This window comes from Mangifera indica, chromosome 4 (genome assembly GCF_011075055.1).
Source record: "Mangifera indica cultivar Alphonso chromosome 4, CATAS_Mindica_2.1, whole genome shotgun sequence".
In the NCBI taxonomy this organism is placed as follows: Eukaryota; Viridiplantae; Streptophyta; class Magnoliopsida; order Sapindales; family Anacardiaceae; genus Mangifera; species Mangifera indica.
In genome coordinates this window covers 17,423,827-17,439,573 of record NC_058140.1, presented here as the reverse complement: position 1 = coordinate 17,439,573, position 15,747 = coordinate 17,423,827, and the positions used below count along the sequence as shown (strand labels likewise).

Sequence of the window (15,747 nt, the reverse complement as noted above, 5' to 3'; positions counted from 1 at the left end):
CTGACCACATTGATGTATGCCAACAAGTGAAATAAATAGGTAGGGTGGGTGGTGGATGGTAGCAGCCAAAAAGGAAGAACTGTGTATCAAAACTGAGAATCAAAAGGCCGGCCACTTAATTGGGAGTAATGCTACCAAGACTCAAAAACTATACATCTTTCTGATAATATAGCTAAAATGAGACTCTATTTTCTTTCTTTTTTGGCTTTATTATATTTTTGAAATCATTTCTGCTTCTCCTAAGGATTTGTTCTCATTTGATTAAGAATAATAATATAACAAAAGAGCATCAAAGAATTTGTACCGACCAATGCCTACAATTTGGAGATATTCTCATAGAAACAAAACAACATATTCCGTTTCAACTCAAGGGCTCTATCTCTGGGACCAGATTTGAAGAATTCAATCGACACTACATAAAAGGAGTAAAAAATGAACAATTCTTAGAAATGCAGACTTTCAAAGTCGAACCTAAAATCATTAAATGGAGTACGGTTCATCCTTACCAATATGGACATCATACAAAAGGTTTTTCACCTTACATATTTAATCAAGGACTACCTCTACATTACCTGTATACAAATTCCAATTAGAAGACCAACATTACATTATAGCAAAACAAGTAGTAGAAAAAGATTAAAGATAATCCCTTTTTCCACCACCATATGCAATCAACAATATACTGTTTCCAAACCCCTTTAACATTCTTCCTACTATGAACAATCTTCTGCTTCAATAGTGGGAGACTTAACATATTTACAGCTAACTGACCAGTATAAATCAGGACTAAGACATAGTTATTACCTCGGGTTTGAGTTTCCAACTAGTTATCAGCTCCACCCAACACCCTCTTCAAATCTGATTTCTGTTCTGCAGTAAGCCTTGATGGAAATACGACATCAAACTTGATAACAAGGTTTCCCTTCTTGCTGGGATCTTTTGAGATGGGCATTCCTTCCTTTGGGATCAGCACCTCATGCCCTGGTTTGATTATATCTGTCACTGGGATGATAAGATTCCTTCCATCCAAGGTTGGGACATTAAAAGTCTGCCCAGTAAGAGCCTCTAGAAGAGAGATTTTCTGATTGACCACCAGATCATTCCCCTCCCTCTTGAAGATAGCATGGGGTTTCTCATCCACCACAAAAATAAGATCAGCTGGAGTGACACCAGGTTCTTGGTTACCTTTCTCGGGAAAAGTGATTTTTGTACCCTTCTTCCAGCCAGGTTTTATATCTATTTTTAAGATTTCCTCTACAGTTTTCGGCTTACTGCAACACAGATATGAATCTATCAATCAAAAAGAATCGACAGCAATCCAAAAAGAAGCAAAAGAACAGATCAGTTAAAGTTAAATATCATGCAATTCTACAAAATGAATTACATGTTCTTCTAAATGATAAAGATATTTTCAATCCAATTCTACATTCCAAATTACTTCTGATGTACAAAGAAATCTATCAACAGCAGCAGCCTGATCAGATTCAAGGGAGAAGTAGATAAAGTTATAAATGGATTTGAAAGTTGCATGGAAAACCAAAAAAGACCCAAAAAAACCATAAATCGACATAAATCATACCAAACAAGATATTTTCCACATTGCATAGACGCAACAATTTCTTTTCTTTATTTTTCAAACTATGATAATTATTATATAAAATTCTTCAAATACTGCAATTTTTATAAACCAATAACTACGTCAAGAGACTCAGAATTAATCCTACCCACCAACTCAAAATGAAAACATAATTTGTCACAAAATTCTTTACCAAAAATAAATAATAATCCAATCTACAAAACACACTAAAACTGTATTTTCAATAATTAATAAATAAAGATAATTAAAATAATTACCCAAATTCATCAGGAATGACACGAGAAATCCTCATTTTTCTTCTAGCGCCTTTATAAAGCTCCTCTAAACTACACAACAATTTACTCTCAATGGCCGCCGCTTTTACACTTCCCGGAGTCTTCCTAACCTCCGTATAAGAGCTGCCATTCCTAAAAGGCCCGCTTCTTTTCCCGCTTGTTCCGCCGAAAAACTCGGCGAATATATCCTCTGCATCACGAGGATTATACCTAAATCCAGAATTCGAATTACCACTCTCATACGACGGCATACCAAATTCAGTTGCCATCAGCCCTTCCTCTCCGTACAGATCGTAGATCTGACGTTTCTGAGGATCACTCAACACGTCATAGGCCTCCGATATCTGCTTGAATTTCGCTTCAGCTTCTTTTTTGTTCACCGGATTCTTGTCGGGATGCCACTTCATGGCCAGCCTCCGGTAGGACTTCTTGAGATCGTCCTCCGTAGCGCTCCGGCTAACTTTCAGTATATTGTAGTAATCAACTCCCATAGCTTCAAGTGTATGAAAATTGAGGAACCAATGCAATCAGGTTATATGCGTAGAAATGTATGGAGTGATGTGAACGTAAAGATGATGGACGGTGCAACAGTACCAGCGAGTCGGCCGGGATTCGTTTTTTACGTCAAAGCGCCAAAAGGTACAAAGCCAATACCTAAACCTAAACCAAAGCCAACGCGCAAGAGTGTGAGTGGTTTCCCACGATTTTGATACCCAACGCGTTTGTGGATATTTTTAACAGACTCTCTGCTTTACTGTTGATAAGGCCACGTAAGCCAATAGATTTTTTTCCCACCAGCTTTTCGTTATTTTGCCATTCTAAACTAAACTATTTCATTTAAATCGTTAACTCATTTTATTATTTAGGTTGAACTGCCCTTTAAGTATCAAAAGATGACCATATTTTCTCCCCATTTCAAAAAACATCCCATGTCCCCCTAAAATTCCACTCAAATGTCAACAGCCAGGGGTTTAAAAAATTGGGGCCTTAAAATAATGGAAGGAGAACGTGCAGTGAGGCGCTAGTGACGGAGGTCATAGCTGGAAAGCACGCACAGTATCTTCTACACTTAAACAGAATCTGGTCCGGGATGGCAGGTAGAATTCCTATGATATTTTATTTCAGTAAACGACACCGTTCTGTAGCATGATGGATTCTTTGGCTGTAAACGTGGCCATTAATTATTGTTGAAGAGGGATTTGCTTTGTGATGATAAGATTAGGTAGGTAGATATGGATGAAGGGGAGAATTATTATTATAAAAATTAGGTGAAATGAAGAGCAGAAAGAGTAACGGTGGTGATTGTTCCACGTGACATCACATGGACAATTCAAGGAAGAAATGATAATTTAATTTGGATGAGAAATAAAATAAGCATTTCTTTAAACTGGGTTTTGCGGAAATGGCTTTAGCACTTTCAGCAACACCGCCATCACCGCCTCAAAGTCTCTCCATTACCAACAACAGCAAGAATGACAACTCAATTAACAATTACAGTCTTCTTCTCTCATCCTTATCTGAGTGTAAGCACATGTCTCAGCTTAAACAAATCCATGCTCAAATTCTCCGTACCACATTGCCTCATCATCACGACACTCTCTTTCTCTACAGTAGGATTCTCAATTTCGCATCCTTTGCTGATCTTGACTATGCGTATCGTGTTTTTTATCAAATTGATACTCCCAATTCTTTTATGTGGAATACCCTTATAAGAGCTTGCGCACAAAACGTTGGTTCCAAAGTACATGCTATAAGCCTTTATAAAGAAATGTTAGAGGAAGGAAATGTTATGCCTGATAAGCATACATTCCCATTTGCATTGAAAGCTTGTGCTTACTTATTTGCTCTCTCTGAGGGGAAGCAAGCTCATGCCCAGATTTTGAAATATGGGTGTGGTTCTGATGTTTATATAAATAACAGTTTGATTCATTTTTATGCTTCTTGTGGTTGCTTGGACTTAGCAGAGAAACTGTTTGAAAATATGGTTGATAGAAGCATTGTTTCTTGGAATGTTATGATTGATGCTTTTGTTCAGTTCGGTGAGTTTGATTCTGCATTGAAACTGTTCGTTCAAATGCAGAAGTTGTTTGAACCTGATGGGTTTACATTGCAGAGTATTATAAGTGCTTGTGCTGGTTTGGGTGCTTTGTCTATAGGCATGTGGGCACATGCTTATATTTTGAACAAATGTGAATATGGTCTAGTTTCGGATATTCTTATAAACAATTCGCTAGTTGAGTTGTATTGCAAATGTGGGTCGTTAGAATTAGCTCAACAAGTCTTTGAGAGGATGCCTAAACGTGATATCACTTCATGGAATTCTATAATTCTAGGATTCGCCATGTACGGACAGGCTGATGTAGCATTGGAGTATTTTGCTAGGCTTGTAAAAGTTGAGTCTTTTTGGCCCAATTCAATCACATTTGTTGGCGTGTTAAGTGCATGTAATCATAGAGGCATGGTTAACAAGGGCCAGGAGTTATTTGATATGATGATAACAGGGTATAATATTACACCTGTGTTAGAGCACTATGGATGCCTTGTTGATCTTCTTGCTCGTGCTGGGCATATTGATGAGGCGCTAGATATTGTATCAAACATGCCAATGAAACCTGATGCTGTAATATGGAGAAGTCTCCTTGATGCTTGTAGCAAGAAAAATGCGAGTGTAGAGCTAAGTGAAGAAGTGGCTAAACGAATTCTCGAGTCAGAGGGCGGCATTTGCAGTGGCGTTTATGTGCTTTTGTCTAGAGTGTATGCATCAGCTAGCAGGTGGAACGATGTTGGGTTGGTGAGGAAATTAATGAGTGACATAGGTGTAACGAAAGAGCCTGGCTGTAGTTCAATAGAGATAAATGGTGTTGCCCACGAATTTTTTGCTGGGGATACTTCCCATCCTCAAACTAAACAAATATATGGGGTTTTGGATGTTATTGACGAAAGGCTGAAGGGTATAGGGTATTCCCCTGACTATTCTCAAGCTCTAATGGTGGATGAGCGCAGTGATGGGAAACAACACTCGCTTAGGCTGCATAGTGAGAGATTAGCCATTGCTTTGGGGCTATTGAGCTTGAAACCAGGCGTACCTATACGTGTTTTCAAGAATCTTCGGGCATGCAATGACTGTCACCAGGTAACCAAACTCATCTCTAAAATTTTCTATGCTGAGATAATTGTGAGAGATCGCGCCAGATTTCATCGCTTTAAAGATGGCTCCTGTTCTTGCATGGATTATTGGTAATGGGCTACTGGCTTATTGTACGAAGAGATCGTATAAATTTCTTTTTTCATGTAACCCTGGGAAAACTTACAATGTATATGTATGAATTGAAATTTATTTTACAGATATTGAATTTTTTATCGTTTTTTTAATCTCTTAGTGTATACACAGATATATATCATTTATCTTAAATTCTAAATAAAAATATCACAATAATAATTTATTTCTTCAAAACATCCTCGTTAATATAACTTATACAGAAAGAAAAAATACCACAACAGTAATCTCTCTCTTTTTTCTCAATCTTTTAATAAGGAAATAAATCTTTGTAGTATAAAAAAAAATTCTTCAACAGAGAAGACACTTATGATTAAACAATAAAACTCGTAAGAAAAAATCATTATAAAAAATTCAACTTAAACACAAGAGAGAGAGAGACAAAATTGTCAATTTTTTTTAAAGAATTCACATTTGTTGTAAAAATTTCATAACAAAATCATTCACATTCAGGTTAGTGTTGATTCAAACTCTTATGTTATGTGTTATTGAACAATTGAAAATCAAATAATATATAGTAGATTCATATTCATAACTTTATGTGAAATATAATTTTATTGTGCTTTCATATTGTTAAATTGTTTAATGTTGTGATTTCTCATTATTGTATTATTTAATATTGTTATAATGTTATATTGACAGTTAAAAAATACGAAATTCATATCTGGATAAAAATCAGACGAAAAAAAAGTTAGTAAAAAATCAGGGGTTGGCATCAACGTCAAGCCTTAGCTTTCTGCTAACCCCCCTAATCTCATATGTCTATTTAAACATAGCATCTATTCCTCTCAATTTTTTTATCTGTTCTCTTGTGTTTAGGGAGCAGTGGTGAAGTTCCAAGGTCGATGGATTTATTCTTTATATCTTGGTTATACTTGTGTTCTAATTTGGTGTCAGTTTAGTGTGTGTATTGTTTTTATTGTCTTGACAGAGAGTTGGATAAAAAATTATAGAATTATCACTGTCGTTTTCTTCTATTTTTTATTATCTTGTCTTAATCAATATTTATATATCACTTAATGATATGATAGTATAATGTGTTATAAATACGCTTGTATGAAGCTTGATTACATTGGTATTGTATTTAAGGCCTAATTCGAAGAAATTATAAAGTAGTATAATTTGAAGTTAATAGTATTTTTTGGCTCACCATTTTCAGATTTCTTGCTTATGCATGATATTATGTATCAGTTTGGTATCAATCACTAGTATATATAAAATAAATTATACTCAATTAACAAACTTGAGTAACGTTTTTTAAAAAATGGATAAGTGAGATGTAAAAAAAGGGGATAAAAAAAGATTACTTTATTTTCATTTTTTTTATTAACTTGATTTTATTTTAATAATATATGTCTAATATTGTTTTTCATTTGTTGCTTTGATTCTTATTTAATGGGTACTAGAATTCGTATTGAAAATAATAATAATAAGAAACCTAGAATTGAGAAAATTGTAAGAGTTCCCTTTTGATTATTCAGGTTGATTGGAATAAACTTAAAAAGGTAGATAAAGCAAAGAAATCGAATTGGGGGTAGTGGTTGGTGGCAAAAAAAAAGTTGGCATTGCTGCCAACCTGTTCCTCCCTTAACCCAACAACAAATTATGATTTCAATTAGCTTGAATTCAAGTTAAACAATAATTTGATTCAAATCAAATTGAGATTTATATTGAATTACTTAATTGATAATTTATATTAAATTATTTAATTGAATTTAGATCAAATTAAATTTGGTACGATACAATTATACTTTCGTTTTTATAAGGAAATGTCCTCTTACCATTATGTTGCCACTGTCAATTCAGGAAGTTTTATCATAGGTCAATGATCAATGAAACGATTCACTGAATTTTCTTCATATACAAAAAAACAATTCGATGATCTATGCTATATATGTTTAATACTTTTATATTATATATTATATGATCGTCACCAGAAAACAAACAAATACTTTTGTAATAAATATTTGCTAAAACATGCACTTATATACATTCACGTGAATAAAAAAATGGAAGCAAACAAACATGTAAAAAGTATTTTGCATATTCATTATATTCTCTGCAATATTCTCTGCAAATATTCTCTACAAATATTCTTTGTTTTTTATCTTTGCATATACTTTATATTATATTTTTTATATCTCGTACCAAGACTTTCACTGCAAGCTCTTTACAGTGGTTTATTGAATTATTTTTTTAGATGTTGCTTTAATATGAGATTAATGTCAATCAAAATTTAGGAAGATAAAATCAAATAAGCTTAAAATTTTATAGATTTAATCTAAAAAATTTAAACTAAAAAATTTTTAAATTCACTTAATTTTATGTAACATATAAATAAATTTTGTTTTAAATATTGATACTAAATATTTATATATATTATCTCTTTGTAATACATAAAAAAAATAATAGTGTTATCTTTATCTAATTTTTCAAGATTGAAAATAAAAATAATTTAAGTATTTTAATATATAAAATGATAAAAATATAGTATAAATATATACGTAAAGTCAAATTAAGTTAAAAAATTGAATATATTATTTTAAGATATACAGCCAGTTTCCAAAAAGGGCATAGTATTATTTGGTGGAGATGGTGGTCTTGTTCGTAAGGAAGGAAGTGGGAAACAAGACACGGTGATGCAAGTGGGAAAGCAAAGGAATTGTCATTTTCATGACTCATTTGTCAAGTCTTTAATCAACAAAAGTTGGAAAGAGAGGCATCACTCCGTTAAAGAAGGGATAAGAAAAGGTAGATGCGTGTGTTGACAATAGAACAAGAAACAAACAATTATGAAGTTTATAAATTTGACCTGGAGTTCCATTGGGTGGCAATGCCCTGTTCGCTTTTTCCATTTTCTTGGGTGCAACGCAAGTAATGGAAACTTGTGGAATATCAACCTCACTGGTTATACGTTAGCACACGAAATTTTAGAAAATTTTCAAGAAATTCAGGCAGATTTTTTTAATCTTGAATACAAATATAGACAATATATTGAATTCGTTAGCATAGAAAAAATAAATAACCACATCCTACAATCACATGCTGCCGAATATTCACCCTTTGGAAAATTAGATGCCCTTTCCTCTAAACAAAATTTTGCATTCCTTGTTTCTTGAACAAGTTTCTTTTCTATATATTGGCACTGGTATATGCCAAAACTGCAGTGATGTAATCACCCCAACAACATTTTGTTAAGTGAAGATCACCTTCATCATAGAAATCACCCAGTAACCAACTATGATGCAGGCAGCCTTTTCTTCGTCTCATCATATTTTCTGTCGATTCCTTTCTATATGAACGTTGTTATCTTGGTAAAATCTGAAAAACCCAGGTAGATTAACAGTATAACAAACGCAACAATAGCTAGCGGCCAACACAACCACCAAACTTCTTGGCATTTCTGAAAGCCAGTTAACATTTGGTAATGATCTCCCCCACTTCAGCCGCTAATGCATCCAAACCCTTCTAGTCAAATCATTTGCCTCATTAATTACTCTCACAGGATATTTCCTACTCGGACTATATTTGCATATACTCGTTAGATGAATACTTACAAGAGGTATGATTTTATGATTATAAAGTTTACAAATACTGCAAGCACCTGGAGGTCTCAAGCCGCAAACCATACACTTTTTCTAACGAAAAAGTTGAGCCAAAACAAACTTAAAACAAAACTGATCAATGAACCGACAAAGGAATTTAAATTTCAATAATTCTTCCAAGCTGAACAAAATTTGGAGAATATTAAGGGGCGATTTTCTTATATTTCCCACCACTAGACCATCGAAGTTCCTGCTGTTTCTGACAATAGGCTGAAGAAGAAACTCCTATTTATACTGACTCCTTGAATGCTTTCAGGTAGCATATTGATGCGACTGAGTCGGTTTGCACAGAAGATGAAGTTGTGAATGCATATTGCATACAACCCATGATGCATCTTATGATTATATCCCCTGTTTTGCAAATTCTCTTGCCACTGAAACACAGAGAGAAAAAAATGTAAGCAGACAATGAAATAAGGCATCATCTGAAATGAAGACGTGAAATAGCACAAGAAGTAGCTTAGGAGTTTCCTTGGACTCTTTTAAGTTCTCTTGTTGTAAGTTAGATTATCTAAACTACAGCATTTTGATACCCAACTTACTAAAAGTATTCATTTTTCCTAGATCTTCAATGAACAATATGACAATCAGACAAACACTAGAAACATCAATGAACAAGCAACTAGAAGTGATATAAATCTCACCATTGGAACATAATGGAACAACAACAACATGCATATCAGAATTGTTTGGCGGAAGTTGGAGCCGCAGGGGAAAAAGCTTTCCATTCAAAGGACTTCGAGTACACACAATGATATCCTCAATACCTAGATCTTCCTTCAATTTATGAGTCAATTCTTCAACTCCTGATCCCTTAAACGTCAAACAAAAACCCTCCATCCCCTCATCATCAACCTCTCCACTATCATCAGCAACATGGTAGTATATCGTCCTTCCCTCAGACTTTGGAGGCGAACCCACATACGAATCATTTGACTGAAAAATAATAATACACAAAGACATCAGAAAAATGACAACCCAGATGAAAAATTTGACATTTTCATGAAGAAAAGTATGGATCCAAACCTCTTGTCTCGAATAATTCCCAGGTGTGGTCTTGATTGAAGATGGTGAATTGAACTCAAAATCTGAAGAATCCGAATGAGGAATGGGAGGTGGAGCTGGAGCTTCTTCATGAGGCTGAACCAGAATCTCAACCAGATGAACATCCCACAAAATCCAATCTTGAGTAGCGGTTCTGTGAGGAATATCATGAGTAACAGAGTTTCTCCAAGGCGGCAAGCCCCCATTGGCTCTCAAGAAATTACCGTAACGTGTTTTGAGCTTCACTTGGTTCGCTTCTCTGACCGGTTCCCATTCAATAGAAGAGTCAAGCCTCCCAGGCAGAGACTGAAGCACTTTCCGACCCGTCATACCCAGCAAAAACGGCTGGTTGGAGGCGGTGAGATATTTTCCATAACAGCTTTTAAGACGAATTATGTTCTCCGTTCCAGGAACAAGCTCAACAGTCCACCGGACACTCTTGGAGGATCCCCTTCGATCCTGAGTAACGGACTCTTCATCTTCCTCAGCAACAAGGAACTTGTCGTGGTGGCTACGGAGACGCACCGCCTTGGCGTTGTGAAAGAAGTCCATCCCACTACGGTGTTGATTGTATTCAGAGATTAACTGAGAAAAGCAACATATAAAGAGTGTGAAAAGTTGAACTGGATAATCAAGATTAGAGGATTAGTACGATTCGTAGTGTATTAAGTGATGGTGACAGGGATTCACATGGGCAGTCGAAATGTGAGGACGAACACGGGGGAGGCGAGAACTGGAGCCGAGTCAAAGTCAAAGTGAAACAGCAGTAACACTGTGTAAAGGACACTGCCGGTTAAATGGCACATGTTAATTTAGTAAGGTGAATTTCGCGTCGTCAGCTGGCGTGGGTCCATATTGGCAGCTCATGCTCATCTGAAACAACTGATCATCATCTAGATGACTACGGAATTCGTGGTTGTGGCGGTGAACATCATTTTATAATCATAATTTGTTTTATTCCTAGTTTGAATTATATTAATATAACTAGGTCAAAAGGCTAATTCTCACTCGTACTGTAAAAACCTCAAGGCTCCTTTTTCAATTTTTAAAAATTTAAATATTTATTTATAAATAAATATTTATTAAAAATTAAAAATAAAATTATTATTTATTAAAAAATTTAAAAAATAAAAATTTTATTATATTTTTTCATAAATTTAAAAATATTATAATTTTCCTCTAACTTATAATTTAAAAAGTGATAAATACTTCTTAAAGTTTGTTCATCTTCTCTTCAATATTGATTTCTCCATCTTCGATCGTCAATTGTCTTTCCTCCCACTTTATCTCTTCCTTTGGTCTCTTTTCCTTGTCTCTCTAGCTATTTTTGGTTAGACAAAGATAAAATTGTTTTTGTCTCAAACAAAGACAAATTATCTTTATCTAAAAAGAAAACGAGACGAACTATCTTCATTTATGAGAAAGACAAACGGTCTTCATCTCTAATAAGAGAGGCAAGAGAGAGAGATCAAAAGGAAAAACAAAAGGAAAATGAGGATGGCCAACAATCGAAAACAGAGAAATTGGTATTAGATAGAGAGGAACAAACTTTAAGAGGGTATTTATTATTTTTCAAACTTTAGATTGAGAAAAAATTGTAAATATAAGAAAACTTTAATATTTTTAAACTTTTTAATAAACTACTATCTTACTTTTACCTTTAATTAGAATTTTTAATAAAAATTTATTTATAACTGACTGTTTAAATTTTAAAAAATTATAGAGTAAAAGCTTGAGATTTTACTATACCTAAAGTGGCAATAAACCTTTGCCATATGATTAATGGATGACTAAATTTGCAATTAAGATGGTAATCAAAGTGACACAAAGCCATGGCATATTCCATCTCTCTTGCCTACAAGGCTACAACTCAGACAATTTAATGATAATCACCAGGTTAATCGGTTATTTAAAGAGAATTGACAAGCTGAGAATAAGATGGGTTCAAATGGGGTTGATTAAAAATACGATTAGATTCTGAGCAAATATTTTTTAAGTTTGAAAAAATTAAATATTTTTGAATTTAAATTTAGGTTTTATTGATTTTCAATTCATTAAACTTACGAATATGAAAATTTTTAATATGAAATAATTAAAATAATATAATTTTGATTAATACATATCAAAATAATATTATTTTAATTATTTTTTATTCTATTACAATATCAAACCAAACTCAAAAATCAATTTAAACTCAATTATTCTCAAATGAATCAAATTTAAATAACTTTAAAGTAAATTCAAATTTATATAAGTATAAACTCAGCTTGATTTAAAACTATCTCTAATAGAAAAACACAAACCTAGAACAGGCAAGGGAAAGGGCTCGTTAGAATGGTTGTGGTGGTCCCTAACATAAATGGGATTGGGGGACAGATGGAGATAGGGGAGAAAAATTGACGACACTTTGAGCGGCTTTGTGTTAGGTGCTTTTTAATTATGTTGAAAAGAATCGCATATTAATTATCTTTGAATAACATAAGCTTTACCAATAATGAGAATCCCATACAACTCAAATCCATATTAGAATATTAAAAGTGGGGTTTATTTATTATTTTATATTACTATTTCACAAGTATAATATAAGGATAAATATTTTATATATATATATATATTGTATTATTATATAATTAAATATTATTTTATTTTTAATTTAATATTATTTAATTATATAATGATATATTACTTATATATCTAAAATATATAATAAAAATATATACTTAAAGTTTTATTATTAATAATATAAGTCTCTGTATATTTTAAAAACAAGTAATATTATAATAATGTTTCAAGAGAAATGTCGTTGTTCCATGTATTGACGTAGAGCAAACACCAACTCTATTTTTGTCTTATATTATCAATAATTAATCCTTGAAATCATAGAATAACTATTTAGCGAATTCAAGAAGAAAATCTAACAGTAGTAAATAGATTACGTACCTGCTTTGTTGATGAAATTTTGGGCGACCGAGTCGAAAATGTTGACAATCTGGAAGAGTTAGCTGACATGACGGATATGGGGGACTCCGGCGCCGAACCCAAATGATCATCGGACAAAGCCTCCAAAACTTCATCGGAAACCGATGAAAAACTCGAAACTGACGACGGATATTCCTTAAACGATGCCTTTTCCAGTGCTTTCACTTCCTGCACATCCCACAAAATCCACTTTTTTGTCGAACCAGTATAAGGTTCGTCGTGGGTGATTGAGTTTCTCCACGGCGGAGTTCCTCCGTTGCCGCGTAAAAATGTCCCACACCATGTCTTGAGTTTTACTTGAAACCCGTCCCTTATCGGCTGCCACTCTATTTTCCAGTTCATGTTCTTCTCCGGGAATGTTTGGAGTACCTTTTTGCCCGTCACGCCCAGAAGAAAGGGAAGATCAGAGGCAGTTAAGTATTTGCCATATAGACTTTTGAGACGAACGACATCGTCTTTGTTTTCGACTAACTCGACTAACCATATGGCTCGCTTTGCCGAGTCGTTTCTACTTTGACGCACCGTTTCTTGATCATCGTCGGCGAATAGATACTTGTTGAGATGGCTTCGGAGTTTCACTGCCTTGGCCTTGGTGAAGAGCTCCATATGCAATCGAAAGACTGCTACTGGAACCTTTGGTTGTGAACTGCATGATTGAAACAAAATTGGAATATTTATAGGCCAAAGAACTTATTCCCACCCAAGGTTTAGCTTAATCTCAAATACACATATACAATATTTTAAAATTTTAAACAATCACCTATAAACTAATTTTTGTTAAGGTTAAAGATAAAAAATTATTTTATAAGTAATATTAACAAATATATATATGTTTATCTTATTCCCCCGCCCCCCAAAGTTTTCAAAATTGACATTTCATGCTATTCATCAACTTTGAAAGATGTCTCCCCCTAGTCTATAGGGTTTTCTTCTCTTTGGCGACAGCCACCAACTCTTCCATTTTCCTCCCTTCTCCATCAGCCATCATCGAAGACGAATCAAAGATGAAGAAGTCGTGGCCAACTTTTTTAGATCTGTTGTGTTTTCCGTTGAATTGGCTTTAGACAAAGCTTTTGTCATGTGATTCATTTTCATTTGAAGTTGGATCAACGAATTCTCATCGTCCGTGGCCAATTCGAATTTGCCTCTTTGTCTTCAATCATTGCGTTTCGTCATCAGTTGGTTTTTAGGTGTTTGCCGTCGAATGTCATCAACGATGACAAAAAGAGAAGAGAGAAAAATGGAGGAGCTGGCGGCCATGGTTGTCGTTAGGGTGAAGAAAACCCTAGGGATGTAGGGGGAAAAAATTACATTTCAAAGTTGAGGGTTAAAGGTGAAATATCAATTTTTAAAACTTTTAAAAAAATAAGACAATATTATATATTTTTTAATATTATTAATAAAATAATGATTTTACCTTAATTTTATCAAAAAAATTTAATAAAATATTGTTTTTAATTGGGTGTTTGAATTTTAAAAACTTTACGAATGCGTATTTTAAAAAGGGCTAAACCTTGGCTGGGAATAAGTCTTTTGGCCATATTCATATGGGAAAGATAATGAATAATTACACTATATAGTGCTTTGAATTATTAATTAATTAATGTAAGTCGATCCCAAACTTTGATTAATAAATTTCTTTTCCTTAAGTTTTACAAATTTATTCATCTACCTTTATCCAGTTATTAAAATCATTTGATTTTATTGTAAATTATTGCATTGTCTCTATTTTATGAAACTATAATACTATTATGAATCCATTATACAAATATCAATCATTACAGAGTTTGGTGGCCATGAATTTAGCTAACAAATTCACGTCAGTTGAGGCTTCACTGTGACCTCATTGAGCCATTTCAAAGTTTTCTTTGTTGCATACAGATGTTGGTCCAGTGCACCACACTTTACTTCCTGTTGCACCTCGATACCCTTCAGGAATTCTGTCTCTAAGGTCACTGAGACAGATTTCTCCCATTTATTTGAAACCAAAGTTTTCATAGTGATTTGATTTTGTTCCTTTGGTTTCTGCAGTGTTGGTTTTGTGAAATCGGAAGTATTTTTCTCTTACCTGTTTTGTTTGGTTGGTGAGAAAACAAAAGAAAATAGCATGCAAGAAAAGACATTGCTGAAATTTTCGTAGTTGAGAGATTCACATAAAGAAGAAAATCCAATTTAGGATAAATCTATGTTGGATTTCAATTTTCCCTACTATGGCAATGAATGAAGGGTGAATCAATAAATTTTCAAAATTAAACGATAAAGTACTTTCATCAAAGTTTGGGTGAACAATAGTCATTTGGCCAGTTGACAGGACAAGGGAAGCTGACGACGAATTTACGTTGTAATTGGCGTTGACGAAATACAAACAAAAATCAATTTCACATTACAACGAAACCTCTTGAGTGCACGAATGAAAGTTGACCCGCTGAAAAATCGGCATACGCGACTTGTTCAACGTAGACTTGTAGCAGGACCGCATACAAATCATAAAATATTTTTCGTCTTCTTTTTTTTTTTAAATTGAAATCCATCCTAATTTAATTAAATAAAAAAATTAGAGATATAATAATTAAATTTATAATATATATATCAAATAAAATAAAAATTCACCTGAATTTAATTAGATAGATAAATTTAGAATACAATAATTAAACTCATAATATATGTATTAAATAAGTTAAAATTTTATAAATATAATAAAAACTTGAATTTAAATTTTTTTATAAATTTTAATGTTTTATCAAATTTATTATTTTTTTATGCTAGAACAGTTATTTTTTAAAAGATTGAATGCCCAAAAATATTTTATAAAAATGTAACAGATGTTTTGTAGAAATAATTTTTTTTACTCGAAAATTTTATTAATATAATAAAAATTGCCGAGTCAGATTAAAAATTATCAATTGCCCACAAAAATGTTGTGACATTACCAAATGCAGTAAACCTATGATAAGACTGTTTCTTCTGATC

At 33.3% G+C, this 15,747-nt stretch overlaps 3 protein-coding genes across 3 annotated transcripts; 1 reads left to right on the top strand and 2 right to left on the bottom strand.

The window, feature by feature from the left end:
* Window positions 1–440: 440 nt before the first annotated feature.
* On the bottom strand, window positions 441–2,564 carry LOC123213849 (dnaJ homolog subfamily B member 1-like). Its single transcript, XM_044633465.1, has 2 exons — window positions 1,855–2,564; window positions 441–1,271 (listed from the first exon to the last, which is right to left on the bottom strand). Exons 1-2 carry the CDS (start codon window positions 2,361–2,363, stop codon window positions 824–826), a joined length of 957 nt encoding a protein of 318 aa, XP_044489400.1. The 5' UTR covers window positions 2,364–2,564; the 3' UTR covers window positions 441–823.
* Window positions 2,565–2,731: 167 nt separating this feature from the next.
* On the top strand, window positions 2,732–5,242 carry LOC123213848 (pentatricopeptide repeat-containing protein At1g59720, chloroplastic/mitochondrial). The gene has a single exon (XM_044633464.1). The coding sequence runs from the start codon at window positions 3,275–3,277 to the stop codon at window positions 5,111–5,113; it is 1,839 nt and encodes a 612-aa protein (XP_044489399.1). The 5' UTR covers window positions 2,732–3,274; the 3' UTR covers window positions 5,114–5,242.
* Window positions 5,243–8,695: 3,453 nt separating this feature from the next.
* LOC123214100 lies at window positions 8,696–13,417 on the bottom strand. The gene is made up of 4 exons (XM_044633825.1): window positions 12,739–13,417; window positions 9,781–10,383; window positions 9,399–9,690; window positions 8,696–9,128 (listed from the first exon to the last, which is right to left on the bottom strand). Exons 1-4 carry the CDS (start codon window positions 13,381–13,383, stop codon window positions 9,097–9,099), a joined length of 1,572 nt encoding a protein of 523 aa, XP_044489760.1. The 5' UTR covers window positions 13,384–13,417; the 3' UTR covers window positions 8,696–9,096.
* Window positions 13,418–15,747: the final 2,330 nt, after the last annotated feature.